General features: G+C 39.1%; 1 protein-coding gene across 25 annotated transcripts in view; it reads left to right on the top strand.

Moving 5' to 3' along the window:
- The window catches only part of ADAM22 (ADAM metallopeptidase domain 22), a 226,515-nt gene that overhangs the window by 108,853 nt on the left and 97,306 nt on the right, over nt 1-20,356 (top strand). For all 25 annotated transcript variants that reach the window (XM_046020360.1, XM_046020365.1, XM_046020359.1 and 22 more), the window contains exon 4: nt 7,272-7,338. In XM_046020360.1, coding sequence (XP_045876316.1) covers nt 7,272-7,338 — 67 coding nt within the window. The remainder of the gene's footprint in view (nt 1-7,271; nt 7,339-20,356) is intronic.

The following is a 20,356-nucleotide window of genomic DNA, read 5'->3' as shown; positions in this document are numbered from 1 at the left end:
ACATGGTTGGAAATTGGTGCCAGCATTGGCTAGGAAGTTAGCTGGGGCTGTCAGCTTAGGGACTCTTGGTGCTTCTCTCCAAGCATCTTATTATGTGCTTTCTTAGGTTTCCTCAGAGCATGATGGTTGGATTCAGAGATTCAAAGATGCAGAATTGTACATGTGTGAAAGTAGAAGCTGGGAATCTCAGATGTTACACAGTATCACTTCTGCCTCATTATATTTGCTACAGGGCCAGCTCAGATTCAAGGGGAAGAGAAATGGTCTCCACTTGGCTGTAAGAGGAGTGACAAATAATTTGTAGCCATCTTTAATTAAACACAATCCATCCTTGGACCACGAAGTATTTATATTTCTCACAAATACAAATGTAGTAAATTCCTCCAAACACTCCTGAAAAACCTCATTCCATTACAGTATCAGGCTCAAACTCAGGGCTCAGGTTCTCGTCATCTGGATCAGGATCAGGTCCTGGTGTTCAATCTGATTCTTAGGTGACATGACTCAAGTACAGACTCTTGAACTGAAAAGACAAGTTAGATGTTCCACACACACTCAAGTTACAAAGGGGTGATCCAGACAGGATGACTGCAATAGATACTCTTGTTTTAAAAAGGGAGAAAATAGGAAGCTAGCTTTCACCAATCCATTGAAATTCTGATACTCAGCAGGTGTATGTCACCAGCTTCTGTTTTGGGAATCCATAGGTTAAGGCTCCTTTCTGTTTCCTGGGAGTCATTGCCTGTGGTTCTAGGCTGTACTCTTCTAGTCACCATTTCTTTTCCATAAGAAATGGGCCTAGGCCTTAATCTAAGTATCTTTTTAGGTCTGCTTCCTGACTAAAAAATTTCAGTTGACTGTCCATTTTGACTCAAGCTGATGAGTGTTCCATTGGTGGGTTCTGTGTGAATCATTGGGATTTACCCCATTGGACAAAACCACAGCCACATATCTTTTTGGAATAGGCCTCTCCTTACTTTGGACTTTGAGGTAAGATGCTATGGGACAGTGCCTTTAATACTCTTAGAAACTCTTTTGTGTAGCTGAGGATCTGGTAGGCAGGCCTTTGAGAATCTTAGAAACTCTTATGTAGACGGTACAGTCCAGGCAAAACAGCCTTAAGTCTTTCTGAGGTCTTCACAAAGGGTCTTCCAGCCACATCCTTTGATTTTCTCTTGACCTCAAGGTCACATTTCACTGGCAGTACCTTCAGTTAGAGCTTTACTGTGAGGCGATTTTTTGAAAATCTCGTGCTGTTTCTGGTTTCTTCATTTGGTATTTTTAGTGGGGAAACTGTAAATGATGTGTCCTTCTCAGTGCGTTGCTTCAGGTGCACAAGATTTTGGTTTCTTCCATTATAAATCATGTCACCTGATCGCTTGATTAAGGTGCCCCCGTTTTCTTTACTGTGAATGTATTACTGTTTTTTTTTTTTAAGATTTTATTTATTTGACAGACAGGGATCACAAGTAGGCAGGGAGGCAGGCAGAGAGACAGAGGGGGAAGCAGGATCCCTGCTGAGCAGAGAGCTTGATGTGGGGCTCGATCCCAGGACCCTGGGATCATGACTGAGCTGAAGGCAGAGGCTTTAACCCACTGAGCCACTCAGGCGCCCCCAGGATGTTCTGCTTTTTGAGGACAGACTGATTATGAGAAGAGTTAACTTTTCTCAATGTTGTGGTTTGGCCAGGTGAACACGGGAGATCACAGAGTGAGAGGAGTAGGGAAGTTTAGAGTGTAGGCATGGGAGTGATTCTCAGGACAGGGCAGGGAGATAAGCTCAGTTAGGGCGACAAGAGGGAGGGAAGGACAATGAAAAAGTGGTAGGTAGGGTTCATGGTTTAAAAGACTCCAGATGGTTAAAGTCACAGTTTTAGGGAAAGATGGATAGATGGTGAATGGGGGTGGGGTGATTGAAATTAGGGTGTGGGAGGGATTTCATCCACGTTCTGGTTTAATACTTACAAACTTCATATTATCTCCATTTTAGACATGGGAAAATTATGTCATAGAGATTAAATAACAAGACCAAGGTCACACAGCAACTAAATGGCAGAGTTTAGATAGGAAATCAAAATATCAGTTTTTGTTTTTAAACTCCAGCATCTTTGTACTAAACCAGCTGCCTCTGATTCATGACAGTTGTCTGCTAGACAAAGAGTAACCATTATTATGGCTGAGAATGTAAACATTGTGTTTGTTTTGCTTACTCCAGGCTTATTACGGCATGGGAATGAAAAAAAGGCCTCAGAATACATTTCTAATTTCAAAAACATCTCCTTACTTTCTTTGTAAAACAAGTGGCCTTTAGAATTTGATGGAAAATAATGTTCACTTTCATCTTTGAAAATTCACAAGTTAGGGATTCACACATCAGTTTTGAGTAAGCCGTTAGGTAACATGGAGTTAATTCTGCCCTATCAGTTTACAGTAAAATAAAAATTCTCAATGTTAAGGAGATCATCCACCATTTTCCTACACTTAAAATTATTTAAGTAGATTCCTACTTAACAATAAACAATGACAATCTAAGAAAAAGAACTTAAGGTAATTTTGATTATCTCTACCTTAGGAGGCTTCAGGAAAATTTGCTTAGGTTCTAAGTAGATGGTAGTAAAGATTTTATGTTTCAGTAGAGGAAAAGTGAGATTTTAAATAGAAAGTTTTTCAGCCTAATAATTAAAATAACAATACTTAACAGACTTCCACAATACTGCAAACAAACACAACCCAATTGCCTGGGCTATTTTTAGTTTAAATTACATGGAGCCCTTTCCAACTCTACTTATAGGTATGGAGGCTTGATTGAAATAGCTGCATAATTCCTGAGCAGAGGGTTCTCTTTGCTGTAATTACATTCATGTGGTGACTCATATTCTTTTAATCCCTGGATTTTATAATTCAAAGGAAAATATTCCCTTGAACTTTGCAAACCTGGAAGACTCAAAAGCTGTTTTTTTTAAGTTATTGTTGTTATTACTACTACCACTATGACTTCTCTAAATGATATTATATCTAATTGCTTTTGATCTCACTCATGCTAGCTCTGATAATGGGGATTTACTCATGTGACTGATGGAGAAAGGATCCCAGAGGTACTCAGCATCAGGAATGGGCTCTTCTGGATCCCAGGACCTAAGCAGCAGAGATTTGGGGGTGTTCCCTCTGGTATTCCCCACTGGCGCAACTCCGTGTCTCTCAAGTGTCTGCTTATTTTTCACTTGTTGCCTCTCTTTCCTTGAATGATTTTTTTGTGAATTCCCTTGTTCAGATTCCCAAGAGAGGGAATAATAGTTGGTTCTGCTAGTAAACACTGCCTTTGTATGACAGTTTCCTCCCCCACTTCTGTGAAGTTGAGACTGATACAAGGGGGCCTGTTCTTCGCAAATATCTGGCTGGTACCTCTCCTGTGTAGGGTATGGATGCGGGTAATTGGGTGAGATGTGGATGCTGGAACAATGACTTGTTTTGCTGGAAGCAGATTTCTATAATGCTTTTGTTAGAAGTCCTTTAGAATTTGTGAAATACTATCTTATGTCCCCATGAGAAGAAAACAAAGAGGAAGGAAGGAAGGAAGGAAAGATGGAGGGAGAGAGACAGGAAGGAGGGAAGGAGAAAAGAAAGACAGCTGTTGGTTGACTGCACAATAGCTGTTCTCTCCAACACCCTTCTTTCCCCCTAACATTGTTCTCTCTGAGTACTCATGATGCTCATGCACGGCTCTGGAGATGGAAAACTTGATCATTCAAAAGCAAATGTCCCAGTCAAAGGATCTGTTTTGGTGAGGCCCAGTAAGGTAATTCTGGCAAAACATACTTGAGAAGATGGATGGTAGGGGCTTTTGTGTAGAGTTTACTGATTCAAGAAATACAGGGCTTTTCTTCCCTGGGATATTTTTATTTACGTGAGATGCTTTGAACTGCAGTAGCCATACTAGGGTTATGACAAGAGCTAGTGAAGAGGACAGGTCACTCACCATACTGGTGATGGAGCACCATCACCATGAACTCACACCCATGTGCTGAGCCACCTCACCAACTAACTCTGGAACTTCCCTGTTGTCTGGTGGGAAATTAGTTTGATGGAATAGGTAGTAGCCCACAAGTATACTACCAGGTAAGCTAGCCCCCACAGGCCAAATTAAAATCAAGTCCTGTGGTTTGCTAAATTAACTTGAAGGACATGGTGAGAAGCAAGAAGAAAGAAATGATTAGGTTATCATCCTTACTATAGGGTGCAGGTTGGATGGAAGGGATCCCTCCACCTAAACCTGGAGTGCACGGTGTTCATAAGTTCTGCTTCTCTCCCTGCTGTATCTGCGTTCCCTGCTGATGATGTGTTTTCAAGGACCAGAGTTGAAATTTGGGCAAGCACCATAGGTGGAAGGTAGTTCAGGCTAATGATGCCCATTTCCCGGTTCTGAGTTACACAGAGATAAGTAGGCTTGGTTGGGAGCGGTAAATTGTCAGTGAGCTTGATGAACAGTCATGAATTCTGTTTGTATTTTTTGGACAAAGAATACATGGGGTAGAAATGGATGTCAGCAGTGTTTATTAACCAAAGCAGTTTTATCCCCAAGCCTTCATTGGCAGTGTCTGGACACATTTTTGATAGTCATGACTGATGAGTCTATGTGATGCTTTTGGCACCTAGTGGGGAGAGGCCAGGGATGCTGCTAAACATACTACAGTGTATAAGGTACTCCCCAAGACAAATAATTATCTGGCCCAACATGTCAGTACTATGGAAGTTGGGAAGCCCTGGGTGTCACCAATAGGTGATTGAATTAAGACCTCATAAATAGTGTTTATGTATAGTGTATCCTGGATATTTAGTATCTTTTGTGTATTTATTTTATCATAAGCATTTATTACCTAGATATCATTTGGTCACCCATCCCTTTCTATCAACATGTAATGTATACATGATCTTTTTAGTTACACTTACCAACCCTATGCATTCTGCCATGTCTAACAAAATTTTGTTTACTAGTTACTTGTCTATATTTAAAATATCTTAGGGGCGCCTGGGTGGCTCAGTGGGTTAAAGCCTCTGCCTTCAGCCCAGGTTATGATCCCAGGTTCCTGGGATCAAGCCCCACATCGGGTTCTCTGCTCAGCAGGGAGCCTGCTTCCAACTCTCTCTACCGGTCTCTCTGCCCGCTTGTGATCTCTGTCTGCCATATAAATAAATAAAATCTTTAAAAAGTAAAATAAAATAAAATATCTTAGAAGTGTTGGCATATATTTTGTAAACTTCAGATTTATTCATCTAACAGATCTGGAGATTTGTAGAAGCAAATTCACATTACACATGTCCTGGAATTTCTGACAAGAAAGAAGATATAAATGTCCTATAAATAAACTAAATTATTTAAGTCACTTTTTAAAAAAATATTTTATTTATTTATTTGACAGAGAGAGAGGTCACAAGTAGGCAGAGAAGCAGGCAGAGAGAGAGGGAGAAACAGGCTCCCCACTGAGCAGAGAGCCTGATGCGGGGCTCGATCCCAGGACCCTGAGATCATGACCTGAGCCGAAGGCAGAGGCTTAAACCACTGAGCCACTCAGGTGCCCCTTTAAGCCACTTTTAATTGTGTTTTCTGCAGCTTGCAGCTTTGAGCATCCTAGCTGGTTCCCCCACATCAGAAGGAGAATGTATTCCCAAGATATATGAAACAAGGAGTTATACTATAATTATAGGTCCCCTAAAGGGTAATGTAGGGATCAGATACTATAGGGAATTGATTATGGTGCCTCTGTTAATAAAACACATGCTTGATCATTCTGTTTACCTTTCAAGCAAGTGTAGGCATGGTGCTTATCATGGCAGGCCTATGTGCTCAGATTAAGAGAGAGGAAGAGAACACGTGTGCATGCAGTAGCAGGGTTGGGGGTGTGGAGACAGAGGGAGAGAATCTTAAGTAGGTTCCACACCTAGTGTGGAGTCTGATACAGGGTTCAATCTCATGACCCTGAGATCACGACTGGACCGAAATCAAGTGTTGGATGCTTAACCTACTGAATCACCCAGGTGCCCCAGAAATTCACATTTTTTTAAAAAGATTTTATTTGTTTATTTGAGAGAGAGAGTGAGAGAGAGCATGAGAGGAGAGAAGGTCAGAGGGAGAAGTAGACTCCCCACAGAGCTGGGAGCCTGACGTGGGAATTGATCCCAGGACTCTGGAATCATGACCTGAGCCAAAGGCAGTTGTTTAACCAACTGAGCCACCCAGGTGCCCAAAATTCACATTTTTAAATGATTGGGATAATTTTATTATGGTGACCTGCAGAGCACTGTGAAAAAGATTTTTTAGTTAGCTGAATATCCATTGACAGAATAAACTTAGAAATTTATAAGTTCTGGGGCTCATTTGGCTAAGCATCTGCCTTTGGCTCAGGTCATGATCCCAAGGTCCTGGGATTGAGCCCCGCATGGGGCTCCCTGCTCAGTGGGGAGTCTGCCTCTCCCCCTCCCTCTGCCCTTAACCTCTGTTCCTGCTGACTCTCTCGCTGCACACTCCCTCTCTCAAATAAATAAATAAAATCTTAAAAAAAAGAAATTAATAGTTTCATAATTATTTTTATTTAATGATGTTAATTTTATTTATGCCTTAGTGCTTTAAAAATATGAAGACATTAAGACTTTTATGGAAGTTGTGTCTTGAGGCACCACTATTAAAGGGGGAATTTTTTCATATATGTGGAATTAAAGGAAAGCATATTTAAGAAGATGTAAACATTTTTAAATTGTACAAGAAGGTTGTTTAGGAGAGATTTCAAAAAGAATTATTTAAAAATGCTCAAGGCATATTCCTTCTCATTTCTTCCACCTTTCTTTGCCCCCTTTTAATGTTTTTGTGATGAAAAGGAATATTTTGCTAGGTTACAATATCACATATTAAAAATGGTAAAGTATGGTAGTAAATCAGAACTATTTGGTAAAAGCTAAAGTAAAAAATGGGAAGAATAAGATGTTTTAGGAATAATGGTGAGCTTATGGTAGTTTCCTAGAACCATTGACCTAGGTCAGTGGAATAGGGTAATGACAGGTGATTAAGCTCATCGTTTTTGAGGAGTACTAGAATCTATGTGTGTGTGTTTGTGAGAGAGAGAAAATGAGAGAGAGCAAGAGAAAGAGACTCATAAAGTTTTATTTTTGTTTTAAAATATGAGCTAAAGAATCATAAAGCTGGTATGTGTAAACTTGTCAATTTTCTGATGATTTACATTTTCAAGGTCCTCTTTAATCATCATTTCTGTTTGTTACAGTGATTTGCTGTCTTCTGAATACGTAGAGAGACATGTTGAACATGGAGGGAAGACAGTGGAAGTTAAAGTAAGTAAAATTGTCTCCCTGTGGGGGAAATCTTTTGAGAATTTTTAAAATACTGATTCTGATTTTAATTTTCACTGAAACTTCTAAGTGTACGGTCTTGGGCTTTTATATTTCATATTTTTTCAAGATAGTATATCACCCATTTGTGAATAAAAACCTTCAGTTATCAGAGAAAGAATTTTTAGTGTGCTGTAAGAATTGTTGGAGTCATGTTTTGGGTTTGTTTTTTTTTTGTAAAGATTTTATTTATTTATCAGAGAGAGAGTACAAGCAAGGAGAGTGGCAGAGGAAGAGGGAGAAGCAGGCTTCATGCTGAGCAGGGAGCCCCATGTGGGACTCGATCCCAGGACCCTGAGATCACAACCCAAGCCAAAGGCAGGCCTCAGCAGACTGAGCCATCCAGGCGCCTCTGGAGTTGTGTTTTATGGGATTAATGTAGCACAAGGGTTATTTTTTAGAATATGTCACAGAAAATAATTTCTGAATTTGCCTTTAAGGTTAGCCCTGTGATATAAGAAGTAAAATCTTGGTTCCAGGATAGATATATGACTTTGCATTCAGTTGAAAAAAAACATTCCCCTGATAAAATGACAAATTTATTAGGTCTGTAGGGAAAACCCCGGGGGGGGGTTTAAATCCCTGGTGAGAGAAATCACAGGACACTGGTTCATTTCAGGTAAGCTCTGAAAGGAAATTTGTAAATAAAATCCTCTTCCAATTATAGGCTTAGGAATATATATTTTTGTCCAGTCTACTGATGATGTCATCTGAGGACACGTGAGGCTGAATCCCTCCCAGGGATTTCTTTAGGTCCCTTGTATATAGTACGATGTTTTAGCCAAGTTTTAATTTCTTCTGAACAGTGTTTGGGCTATTTGTTTTGCTTTATCAGAATTATATGGCATTCATATTTATTTTCTTTTTCTGAATATAAATTTTATAGACTCATTTTAGTAAACTTAAAAATAAAAAAAAGTGGGGAGAAATGAAAAATCACCCTTAAATTCATCACTGAGGTAAACTTTGTTTTCATTTTGTTGTATGTCCTTTTAGTATTGTTTTGTCCTATGCACATATTTAAATTTTTTATATAGTTGCTATCATACATACCTGTACTATAGTATCTTGCTTTTCAAGCAAGATTTCTATGTATAGACATCTCTGATAAAGACTTAAAATCTGTTAATTTTTACAAGTGAACTAATTGTGATAATTTTAACAGTCCTTCCAGAAAGTTACTCTAAACTTGTTAAGACTGACTGGTTGGTTGATGTATTTGCACTGCCTTACTACAGAAAGGATGTCAGGACTCTCCCAGGTCTGACATAGGAGTATAGTGCCATTTTGTTTGGAGTTAGAAAAAAATAACTAGGGGCATCTGGGTGGCTCAGTGGGTTAAAGCCTCTGCCTTCAGCTCAGGCCATGATCCCAGGGTCCTGGAATCAAGCCCCGCATCGGGCTCTCAACTCACTGGGGAGCCTGCCTTCTCCTCTCTCTCTGCCTGCCTCTCTGCCTACTTGTGATCTCTCTGTGTCAAATAAATAAATAAAATATTTAAAAAAAAAGAAAAAACTGATATTTAGAAGCTCTGGGCTTCTATTCTCTTCCCTGTTTATTTGGTTCACTTCCTTATTTTGTAGGATGCTTTTCTGAATGCAGAGTGTATCTTACTCCATTGTTAAATTAAAGAGGAAAAGAAACAGACAGTTCACTATGAATTTCCATTTCTGCCTGTCAGTGCAATAATGAAATATATCTATAGGTATGGAGGGCAGATCTAGCAGAAAACCATCTGCTGTTGCTACAGTAATATCCTTTCCAGGAAACTTGTACTTCGTCAGCAAAGCTTACTCCACTCAGATCGTTAGGAAACGTGGGTATGTATAACACCTAGAGCTCTGACGTTCTGCACCGTCTTTGCTGATTTTCTAGTCTGAGAATTGCATTTCTTAGTTGATGGTTTGCCTAACCCCCCAAGCCTATTAAATCAGGGAAATAATAAATCCACCCCTCATTCAAACTCAAAGGCCAGAAGATGTTTCTAACTCTTTAAGAAAACCACTTGGATCTCACCCATCACCTCCAAAAATCTAACTCAAAATTCTCCTCTGGATTTTTTCCAGGAACCACACTGAAAGCTCTGAATCCTGCCCCATCAATTGAGTTAGTAGCCAGTTATTTTCCTGGCTACTACACTTTGTGTCGTGCCCTTTGTGCTTCGCTCTTTGGGGTGTTTCTTTTTACATGGAGTTTGTTAGTTCTCTTTTCTTTACTAATGACTCAGAATTTTCTTAAGCCTTTCTTTCACTATACATTGGGAGCAAAAATTGTAGCATTTCATATTTTTTTCTTTCTACTACCTTTTCAAAAAATTTTTTTTCTTACCTTCTGTATCACAAAGTACCAGAGTGGCTTAAACAACAGAAATGTATTTTCTGGGGCACCCAGGTGGCTCAGTCTGTTAAGTGGCTGCCTTTGGCTCATGGTCATGCCTTTGGCGCAACACCATAGGTCATGACCCTATCCTGGGATGGCGCCCCACATTGGGCTCCCTGCTCAGTGGAGAGCCTGCTTCTCCCTCTACCTCTCCTTGCCGCTCTGCCTACTTGTGCTCTCCCTCTCCCTCTCTGTCAAATAAATAAATAAAATCTTTTAAAAAAATGTATTTTCTTACAATTTTGGAGGCTAGAAGGTCAAGATCAAATCAACTTTTTTCAAATCAACTGGGTTGGTTTCCTCTGACGCTTTTAGATGGTGCCTTCTCCTTATGCCTTACATGGTTTTCCCTCTGTGTCTGTCTGTGCTTTAATTTCTTCTTCTTCCTTTTTATTTATTTGAGAGACAGAGCGTGCAGGAGCAGAAGAAGGGCAGAAGGAGAGGGAGAAGCAGGCTCCCTGCTGAGCAGGAAGCCCGATTCAGGGATCCATCCCAGAACCCTGGGATCATGACCTGAGCCAAAGACAGATGCCCAGCCGATTGAGCCACCCAAGGAGCCCTCTGATTTCTTCTTCTAGAACAGACTAGTCCTCATGTTGGATTAGGGCCTACTCAAACATCCTCATTTCAACTTAATTACTTCTTCAAAGACTGTATCTTCAAGTACAGTTATAATCTGAGGTACCTGGAGAGTTAGGACTTCAACATAAGAATTTCAGAGAAATAAAATTAAACCCATAACACCTTTCCTAAGAGGGCCGTGCTTTTGTTTTTGTTTTGTTTTTTTAAAGGTTTATTTATTTATTTTAGGGAGAGTGAGGGTGAGAGAAAGCATGAGTGGGAGGGGCAGAGGGAAAGGGGGGAGAATCTCAAGCAGACTCCACACTGAGTGCGCTGAGCATGGAGCCCCATATAGGGCTCAGTCTCACAACCCTGAGGTGATGGCCTAAGCTGAAACCAAGAGTCCCATGCTGAGCAGAGAGCACCACTCAGGTGCCCCTTGTGTTTTTAAATTTTTTTTAAATTGGTTTTTCTTTTGGAAGTGAAATAAATGAAGGATATGTGAAATCAAGACAAAACTCTACTTCTTTTGATGGTATAAAATAAAAATCAAAATCATTATGCCAGATCAGGACGCCTTTGTAGTGCAGTCTGTTATGCATCTGACTCATGAGTTCAGCTCAGGTCATGATCTTGGGGTTATGGGATTGAGCTCTGCATGGTGCTCCCTTTGGGCAAGGAGTCTTCTTGAGATTTCTTCTGCCCCTCACCCTGATTGTGGTCTCTCTCTCTCTGTTTCTCTCTCAAATAAATAAATAATTAAAATCTTAAAAAAAATCATTAGGCCAGATTTAAACAATGGCTAGATACCAATCAGTAAATAACTCTGCTCAGGTGTCATGGAACCTTTATTTGTGAAACTCAGGTGCAATGGATTTATTAAAGGGTGTGAGTATGAATGTGGGAAAAGGAATACATTTGCATGAAATAGCTACTTTGGTGAATCTTTTAGATTGCAATAATCTTTTTTCAAACCTTTTATTTATTATATTTAAATTAAAACAAATAAAAAATTTTATTTATTTGAGAGAGAGACCATGCACAGGAGCATGAGGGGGGAGGGGCATAGGAAGAAGCAGACTCCCCACTGAGCAGGGAGCCTGATTTGGGGGGCTGGATCCCAGGACCCTGAGATCATGGCCTGAGCTGAAGGTAGATACCTAACTGACTGAGCCACCCAGGAGCCCCTAAAACCTTTTTAAATTGTAAAATGTAACACTGACACAGAAATTGCTAAGGTGAGTACCCTATAACCCCCATCCAATTCAAGAAACAAGACCTCAACCAGGTCTCCTGTGTGCTGCTTCCCAAACCCAAGCCCCTCCCTCCTCTTACAGACTTGTAAATAGTATTGTGACTTAAATGGTTGTAATTTTCCTCATTTTTGCTTATTGTGTTATCACATGAGCTTGTATTCCTGCAGTTTAATTTGCCTATCTGAAGTTTTTTTTAATGAGTTTTTTTTTTCAAGATTTTATTTATTTAGTTGACAGAGAGAGAAAGCACAAGCAGGGGGAGAGGCGGGCAGAGGGAGAGGGAGAAGTGAGCCAATTAATGAGTTTTAAAACAGTCTCTTTTAATCTGTTGGTTTCTCCATAATCTTTCTTTTTTTTTTCTTCTCCCTTGCAATTTATATGTTGTTTCTTCAACAAATCAATTGTTTATCCTATGTGGTTCACAGTCTGAATTTTGCTGTTGACTGCAATGTTATATTTAGAGTAAAATGAAATCTATGTCAGTGATCTTCCCTTAAGATAGTGATTTGTATTATCTGCAAGGACATTCTATGCCTTGTTGAAGGTAGTTTTATTCCAGTCAGATAGATACATAATCCTGATTTTAAAGTCCTATTAAAATCTTTTCTTCAAAGTTTACAAAGATAAAAGCTTTAAGTGGGGAAAAAAAAAGAGAGATTTTGTTCCTTTAATAAGGCATGTTAATCTTGTCTTTCACTTACATTTATTTCCAGTTCATTTAAAAATTAAATTCTAAATTTGCCCCTTAGTTTAGGAAGAAGTTTTATGTGTTTAATATGAACTTCTAAAACAATTTTAACATTAAACTTCAATCTATCAGAACATCTAGGGAACACAGTCTTTTTATTTTGACTGTGATGAACTGTAGATTTAGATTCTTAAGACAAAGTGAACTGGGATTGTCGAGTAGCAGCTAATAAGTCTAAACCATGCAGTTCGCAGTTTTCCTGTTAGCTAGCTTTTTTTTTGTCTTGAGGCTAAAGACTGCCAGTATTCAGCTTAATTGGTTGCCAGTTATATAGGCTCTAGATAATCAGTATTGTAATACTAATAATAGTAACCACTGGTATTTATTGCTTATGATGTGACAGGCATATGAATTCATGTGTATTACATGCTCAAAACGACCTGTGATTATAATTATTATGAAACTTGATAGGAAGCTGAGGTATAGAGAGGTTATATAATTTGCTGAAGATAACACAGTAAAGAGTAGTAGTAGAGCCACAGTTAACATTTAAGTTCCTTAACTCCCAAGCGGATTCTCACACCATGTCATCTACCATATATATTCTGTATTACATAAGATAGGCTAGCCATGAAAATGGAAATGTATTTTATTTAGACTTATTTTATACATACTTATTTAATTTGGACGTATCTAGCAATTACTCTTTTATAGTCTTATCCTTAAGCTGAAGTGGTGGTCTATTCAAAGACCCTTCGTGCATTTCTCTCAACTTTGGTCACATGTTCAGGTAGTTTTTTAGTAATGTCCATTGCTTTGGGCAAAATATGGTAGAGACACATCTAGTACAAAGCCTGTTTTACTTTTCATATCTCAGGAAAATAGTCATAGTAAGTTTTAGAACATTAGGAAAGGAATGGCTAAATCTTTATATATACCAAGAATATGTATAGATGTGGGATGAGGCAGATTTCCTTTGGATGAAAACGTAAAAATAGATGTCTTGGTATAGACATAGGGTTTATTATATTTATTACCAGTGAAAGAACATGACCAGTCACCAGTATCATTTGTTCTAACAGGTTTTGGGGGGGTAGTTTCTTTATGTCTTATGATAATAATCAAAAGTAATAGCTGCTAAGTGTCTAATTAGCTCAAATTATTTCTAATCTACTATATGTGAGCACTCCTAGCTTGTCTTTGGGTCAAAATCCTAATCCTTGAGGATAGGTGTATACAGAGATGCCTGCTATACAGCATTGACTTTGGCAATCAACTGGTTACTGTCCATCGTATGTATAAGTGAATTGCGTGCACTCAAGGATCATTGTCTTGAATTATGTCCATAGGGGTAGTAAAAAGATGGTAAGAAAGCAAAGGAGTGTGGCAAGGTTGAAGTCTAGAAAAAGGTAAAGGACGAGGAGAGAGTGCTGTGAGTTGGGGTGCTGGTATCAGAGAAGAAAGTGTCTCCTTGACGGTGGGAGAGGTTATTATGACTCAAGGGAACATTTTCTTAGTGGAATGGTGGTGTAATTTTCATTGAAAATATTTTTTGTCTTTTTTTTTTAAGATTTTTATTTATTTGTCAGAGAGAAAGAGACAGAGAGAGCATGGGCACAAGCAGGGGGAGCAGCAGGCAGAGGGAGAAGCAGACTCCCCACTGAGCAAGGAGCCCCATGTGGGACCCAATCTCTCAGGACCCTGGGATCGTGACCTGAGTCAAAGGCAGACACTTAACCAACTGAGCCACCAGGCGTCCCTTCATTTAAAATATTTTCTGAGCAAATTAAAATGGCTCCTGTTAACTTTGAAAATAGAATGTTAGTAAAGTTGATACAGAAGCAAGGCGAAAGCCCCCCAATTTTTTTTTTTTTTACCAAATAGTTTTTCTCCTGCTGTTCACATCCATCTTCCCTCCCTGGGTTTGAAGCTCCATGAAAGATTCCCAGTTTAACCAGCAGGTGCATATGCTGCAGGCTGTATATCTAGATTCCTTTTGCACTCATTTTTCTGAGTCAGATTTCTAGCTCATTCTTCTTTCTTGAAAAAGAGATACCTTTTTTTCTTATTCCGCCTTAATCTTTTTGCTTTCTACAATGAATGTGCCAAAGAAGGAAAAAAATTCTAGTGGAGAACAGCTTTAAGAGATCACTTAGAAACTATTAAATATATGACTTTTAGGATAACACAGACTTTCCTGGCGTATGCTAACTTTGTAGCTGCTATAAACCTAAACAGTATCCATAGATAATGGCTTGTTTTCTTGAATTGTATTCAAGCTTCCTCATGTCTCATTTTCTGATTTCTCCATGATGAACATAATGATCAACACTTGAATAGTTTAGAAGTTGTGTAATATATTAAATAATGTTTCTTAAGATATCTTTTAACTTACTTTGTAAAAAATACCCCTCAAATAATTAAAGGGTGGTATCAAATTTTGTGGACTTCTTTCTTAAGTAAAAAATGTTCTCAGTTTGTCATTAGTCAATTTAGTTTATTTAAAATATAGGTTATAGTTTAGTGACTGCATTCTGAATACTCTGCTTTTTATAGTGACACAACCTTGACATATCCTTTTATGACATAGGGATTTTTCTTGAATTCACTGCATGCAATTGAAGAGTACATAAATGCTTGAACTATTTCTTTTTCTGGCCATGGGAACACAAAAATGGCTATTAAACTGCCAAAGTGTCATTATATATATTTATTGCAGCAGAAAAGTTGCACGGAGGGGTTAATCTGCTTTTGCTTATTCTGGATATCAAGTTTCCTTATTGATTCTCAAAACTGCGCTATCATCCAGAATCTTGGTTCTTCCTCTAGACATCAGAAGAGTAAGCAATGAAGAAGAAAAGCAAAACCAGACTTGGGTGTGCAGTAAATTTTGCTGTGTGCATTAGTACGGAGACACCCATGCCATCCCACTGGTGATGAATCTTCTGAAAGAGACTAGTGTTTTGTTTTGTTTTCAAGTAGCTTTTAGGTAATCTCTTTATTTTGAGGTTGTCTTTTGACATGAAATGCAAGCAACAGCTACTGTTGACAAGTAATCTCTACAGAAGCCCTTTAAAATCTTGGTTTTTTTGTTTGTTTGTTTTTAGGAGGACTCACCAACAACATTTCTCTTCCAAAATGCACTTCTTATTAACAACTTCCCCTTACATTTGAGGAACATGTTCTCTATCTTGAATTCTCACTACAGTAGCTTTTTCAGAGCCTCTTGGATAAGGAAATAATACTTAGTTATCTAGACAGTAATCAAGGCAGGTGGTCTGGGAAGTTGCTTTATTTTTTATTTTTTTTTTTAAAGATTTTATTTATTTATTTGACAGAGAGAGATCACAAGCAGGCAGAGAGGCAGGCATAGAGAGAGAGAGGGAAGCAGGCTCCCCACTGAGCAGAGAGCCCAATGCGGGACTCCATCCCAGGACCCTGAGATCATGACCTGAGCTGAAGGCAGCGGCTTAACCCACTGAGCCACCCAGGCGCCCCTGGGAAGTTGCTTTAGAGAGAATTTCTTTTTAAACGGATCTGTTTGTAGAAGTTGTCATGTAAGCTCTTGTACTGCCTTTAATTTCAAATCCAAGGATCAGGCATTTCCCCTGGCTCTGTGGAGACACGGAAGGCCTTTATATAGTAAAGTAACTTAGTGACGTGCATTTTAAGGATGGCCAAGGAGCAGACTATTAGGCAAAGACCCTTAGTTGGTCCTTTTGGGTGGGGTTCCTGCTGCCATGGTAACGGGGCCTTTTTTTTTTTAATAGCTTTATTGAGATACAGCTCATATGCCATAAACCAAAGTGGGTTTTGGTCTCTATTTTGTCTGTTAAGGAGATTTTTAAACTGAGTGTGTGTAAATCGAGTTGATTAAAATTATGACACTTTAATGAAGCAATGGTAAGTATGTTTGACAGAGGCCACTACCCATATGTCAGAATGCATATTTATGTTCTTCTTGCTAGACTGCCTGGGAGATTCAGGTTAAGGACTCTCACCAGTGCACCTGCGCTCTGGAGCAGAGCCCTAGGTGCAGAATGAAGGACAGTTTCAGGTATAAGTGTTACAGGTTGTGGGTTTGCATTTACCTCACACTGGTTCTCTTTACCAAAGGGGACATTTTCAGCTGCCATATCTACAGGCATGATAACTTTTTACACAAATAAAAACCAAGTTCACCACAAATACACAATTTTAAAAATTACACGACTTCTAGAAATTTCTTCTCAATTCTGAGACAGTGTATGAGTTATAAGTTAACATTAGTCTTGACAGTAAAACTAGAATGACTTTAAAAAAATTTTTATTCTCTCCATCTCCCAATGTCCTCCGTGTTATTCCTTATGCTCCACAAGTAAGTGAAACTGTATGATAATTGACTTTCTCTCCTTGACTTATTTCACTCAGAATAAGGAGAAGTGAATTGGGGGAAATCAGAGTGGGAGACAAACCATGAGAGACTGTGGACTCTGAGAGACAAACAGGGTTTTGTTTTATTTTTTCTTTTTTTTTTTAAATATATATACATATAATGTATTATTAGCCCCAGGGGTACAGGTCTGTGAATTGCCAGGTTTACACACTTCACAGCACTCACCGTATCACATACCCTCCCCAATGTCTATAACCCCACCACCCTCTCCCTACCCCCCTACCCCCGGTCACCCTCAGTTCGTTTTGTGACAGTAAGAGTCTCTTACGGTTTTTCTCCCTGCCGATCCTATCTTGTTTCATTTATTCTTTTCCTACCCCCCCCAACCCCCCACATTGCATCTCCACTTCCTCATATCAGGGAGATCATATGATCATTGTCTTTCTCCAATTGACTTATTTCGCTAAGCATAATACCCTCTAGTTCCATCCACATCGTCGCAAATGGCAAGATTTCATTTCTTTTGATGGCTGCATAGTATTCCATTGTGTATATATACCACATCTTCTTTATCCATTCTTCTGTTGATGGACATCTAGGTTCTTTCCATAGTTTGGCTATTGTGGACATTGCTGCTATAAACATTTGAGTGCACGTGCCCCTTCGGATCACTATGTTTGTATCTTTAGGGTAAATACCAAGTAGTGCAATTGCTGGGTTGTAAGGTAGCTCTATTTTCAATTTTTTGAGGAACCTCCATGCTGGACAAACAGGATTTTGGAGGGGGTTGAGGAGTGGGGTGAGCCTCATGATGGGTATTGTGGAGGGCACGTATTGCATGGAGCACTGGGTGTGGTACATAAATAATGAATTTGGAACACTGAAAAAAATAAAATTAAATTTTAAAAGAAGTAACAGTAATAAAAAGATATAACATTAAAAAATTTTTTTCTATGTATTTTTCTTATCCATGAATATTTGATAACCAACTGTGGATAACTAGTTTTGAATTTTATTATATTTAATGACTTCATTAGCCTCTAACTGCTGACATAAATAATTTAAGAAAAAAAAGCTCAGGATGGTAGGATTCTATAAGAATGAGATCTAGAGGGGCACCTGAGTGGCTCAGTTGTTAAGTGTCTGCCTTCGGCTCAGGTCATGATCCCAGGGTCCTGGGATCGAGCCCCACATCGAGCTCTTTGCTCTGCATGAAGCCTGCTTCTCCCTCTCCTGCTCCCTCTCTTGCTGTGTCTCTCTCTGTCAAATAAATAATAAATGAAATCTTAAAAAAAAAAAAAAAGAATGAGATCTAGACTTTCTGTGTAGGGTTAATCTTCCAGTAATTTAATAAGATAATATTGAGTGAGTAATGGGGGGTGGTAGTGGGATTCAATTCTAGAATCTCCTGGTGCAGAGATGATTCTATAATTGCAAATAGATCCAGCACAGGAAACCTTATTCTTCTGACTCAGCGGGGTTGAGCTGCTGCTCTTTTTTAAATACTTCTGTTTTTAAATAGTGGATTATATCAGAATGAAGCCTCATTAATTTTCTCTGTTACTACAAGAGCCTTGATATCTGCATATAAGTATTTTAAAGTATTTTAAATCATGAACAAAAGTGTAGCTGTAAAAGCCATACATTTGACAGTGAGTGTATGGGAATCCTGGTCAGCAGGCTTTGTTGACTGATAATTACTGTGTGTTGCTGTCCTGTATGAAGTCTGTTTTCATTGCTGTCTGTAGGGCTAAATTTTAGTAATGAGTAACTGCTGCCAGTGGTTGAATGTTAGCTGTTGGGAAGAGTTAACAAGTTCTCCTTACAAAGCTAAACTTATTTTGCTCCCTTAAAGCTACTGGTGGCATGTTCTCTCCAGCTAATTGTGCTCACCTTAATGGAGTTTAAAAAATAAAATGACTTGCTGTGCTTCTGTTCCATATCATTCTCAAAATTTTGCATTTTTACGGATTAATTATTATGAGCCCATAAGTGCTCATTTTACCATCAGGGATCTCTTGTTTCATACATTCTATACCTCTTTGAATCCTAGAGATCTCCTGATGGTGTCAGTACTGGTAACTGGACTGAGGAATAAAAGAGCAGAAGAATTGGTGGCAGCTGGAGAAGCAGCAAATGCTGGGATGGTACTTATTCTGTGCTGGGTACTCATCTCATATGCTAAGTTACTTAGTCCTCCCGTAGTACCATTGCTGTCCTCATTTTGCAGCAAGGAAACTAAGGCACAGATAGTTTAACTAACTTGCTGGAGAACTTGAAGCCGGGCATTTTGGTGCCAGAGTTCCTGCTTTAATCCACTATCATCTACCTTCTCTATGGAAACGATCACAATACCAGAGGAATCAGAATGCACATATTTAAGTCAGAACACCCCAGTTTACCGTTTGCAGTTACATCTGCATTAGCAGTTTGTTTTAGGAAGACATAACATTAAAAAGATGTCATCGGGGGCACCTGGGTGGCTCAGTGGGTTCAGCCGCTGCCTTCGGCTCAGGTCATGATCTCAGGGTCCTGGGATCGAGTCCCGCATCGGGCTCTCTGCTCAGCGGAGAGCCTGCTTCCCTTCCTCTCTCTCTGCCTGCCTCTCTGTGATTTCTCTCTGTCAAATAAATAAAATCTTTTAAAGAAAAAAAAAAAAAGATGTCATCGTTTGGTTGAAGTGAGTTTTGATTATTCTAAATAGAAATTTCTGTTCTTCTAAAGAAAACCAAATGCCTTCTCAGAAACCCTTGTTTTTTTCAGGCATTCTCTCTTGGGGCTTATTTTTAGTCCTTCTTTGTTCTCCATAGAGGCTGGACTGAGTATTGTTCAGCACGGGGAATTGCCACGGCTCCTGAGCTCTAACTGTTGGAAATATGTAGCTGTTTTGCACATGGCAGACACGTGCTTTAGTTCTTAGGCCCATCTTAAGCCTATGTGTATTTTTACTTGCATCTGGAAGAATGTGAAGTTTTATGGACAAGAGTAACTAAACTAAAACACATCATCATCCTGCCAACAGAGTAGAAGATAATTTGGTTGTATTTCTGCCACAGTGCTTCAAAGTACCCATCCCCCTTTCTTCCCCAGCGTGTGAGCACGTGCATACACACACACACACAGGAGGAATAAAAGAGCTACACAAATTTAATGTAAAAATTAGTAAAGTGTTTGTTTCTTCCCCACATGTGATAGTTCTTCTGGGTATGTCTCCCAGCATTATTTTTTAGCCATGGCTAGTCTTCTATTTAGTATCTTTTCGATGAGCTGAACAATGTGTGCATTTTCCCCTTGGCAGGTTTATGCAGACATATGCTCCTCTGCCGTCTTGTAATCAGTGTGGTTTCAGGAAGGTCTCAGATTTCTTGATTTGATTCTCTTTGCATTATAGGAGAAAATTCTGTGCAGATTAAGTAAATTTTGCTTTCCCTTGGGACAGAAGCAAGATTGCTCTATGTCCATGTCATGTATAATGCATCAGCTACCTTAATGGCATTGTTAAGATTCCAAGTAGTCTTAACTCTGTAGCCTGAAGGAAATATATTGGCCCATTACCAGTTTATACAGGTCAAGTATCTTCGTGCTGGGAGCAGGGAAAAATGAAAAGTGACAGCTGGTGTCAGCATGAATTCTCTTTCAAAGCTCTGTTTGTATCCAGTTTGAGTAGAAAGTCCTGTTTATTTTCATTCTAGTGTTAAGATT

Source organism: Meles meles, chromosome 10 (genome assembly GCF_922984935.1).
Source record: "Meles meles chromosome 10, mMelMel3.1 paternal haplotype, whole genome shotgun sequence".
NCBI lineage: Eukaryota > Metazoa > Chordata > Mammalia > Carnivora > Mustelidae > Meles > Meles meles.
Note: the sequence above shows the minus strand (reverse complement) of the source record. Positions and strands in the feature narration are given on the sequence as shown.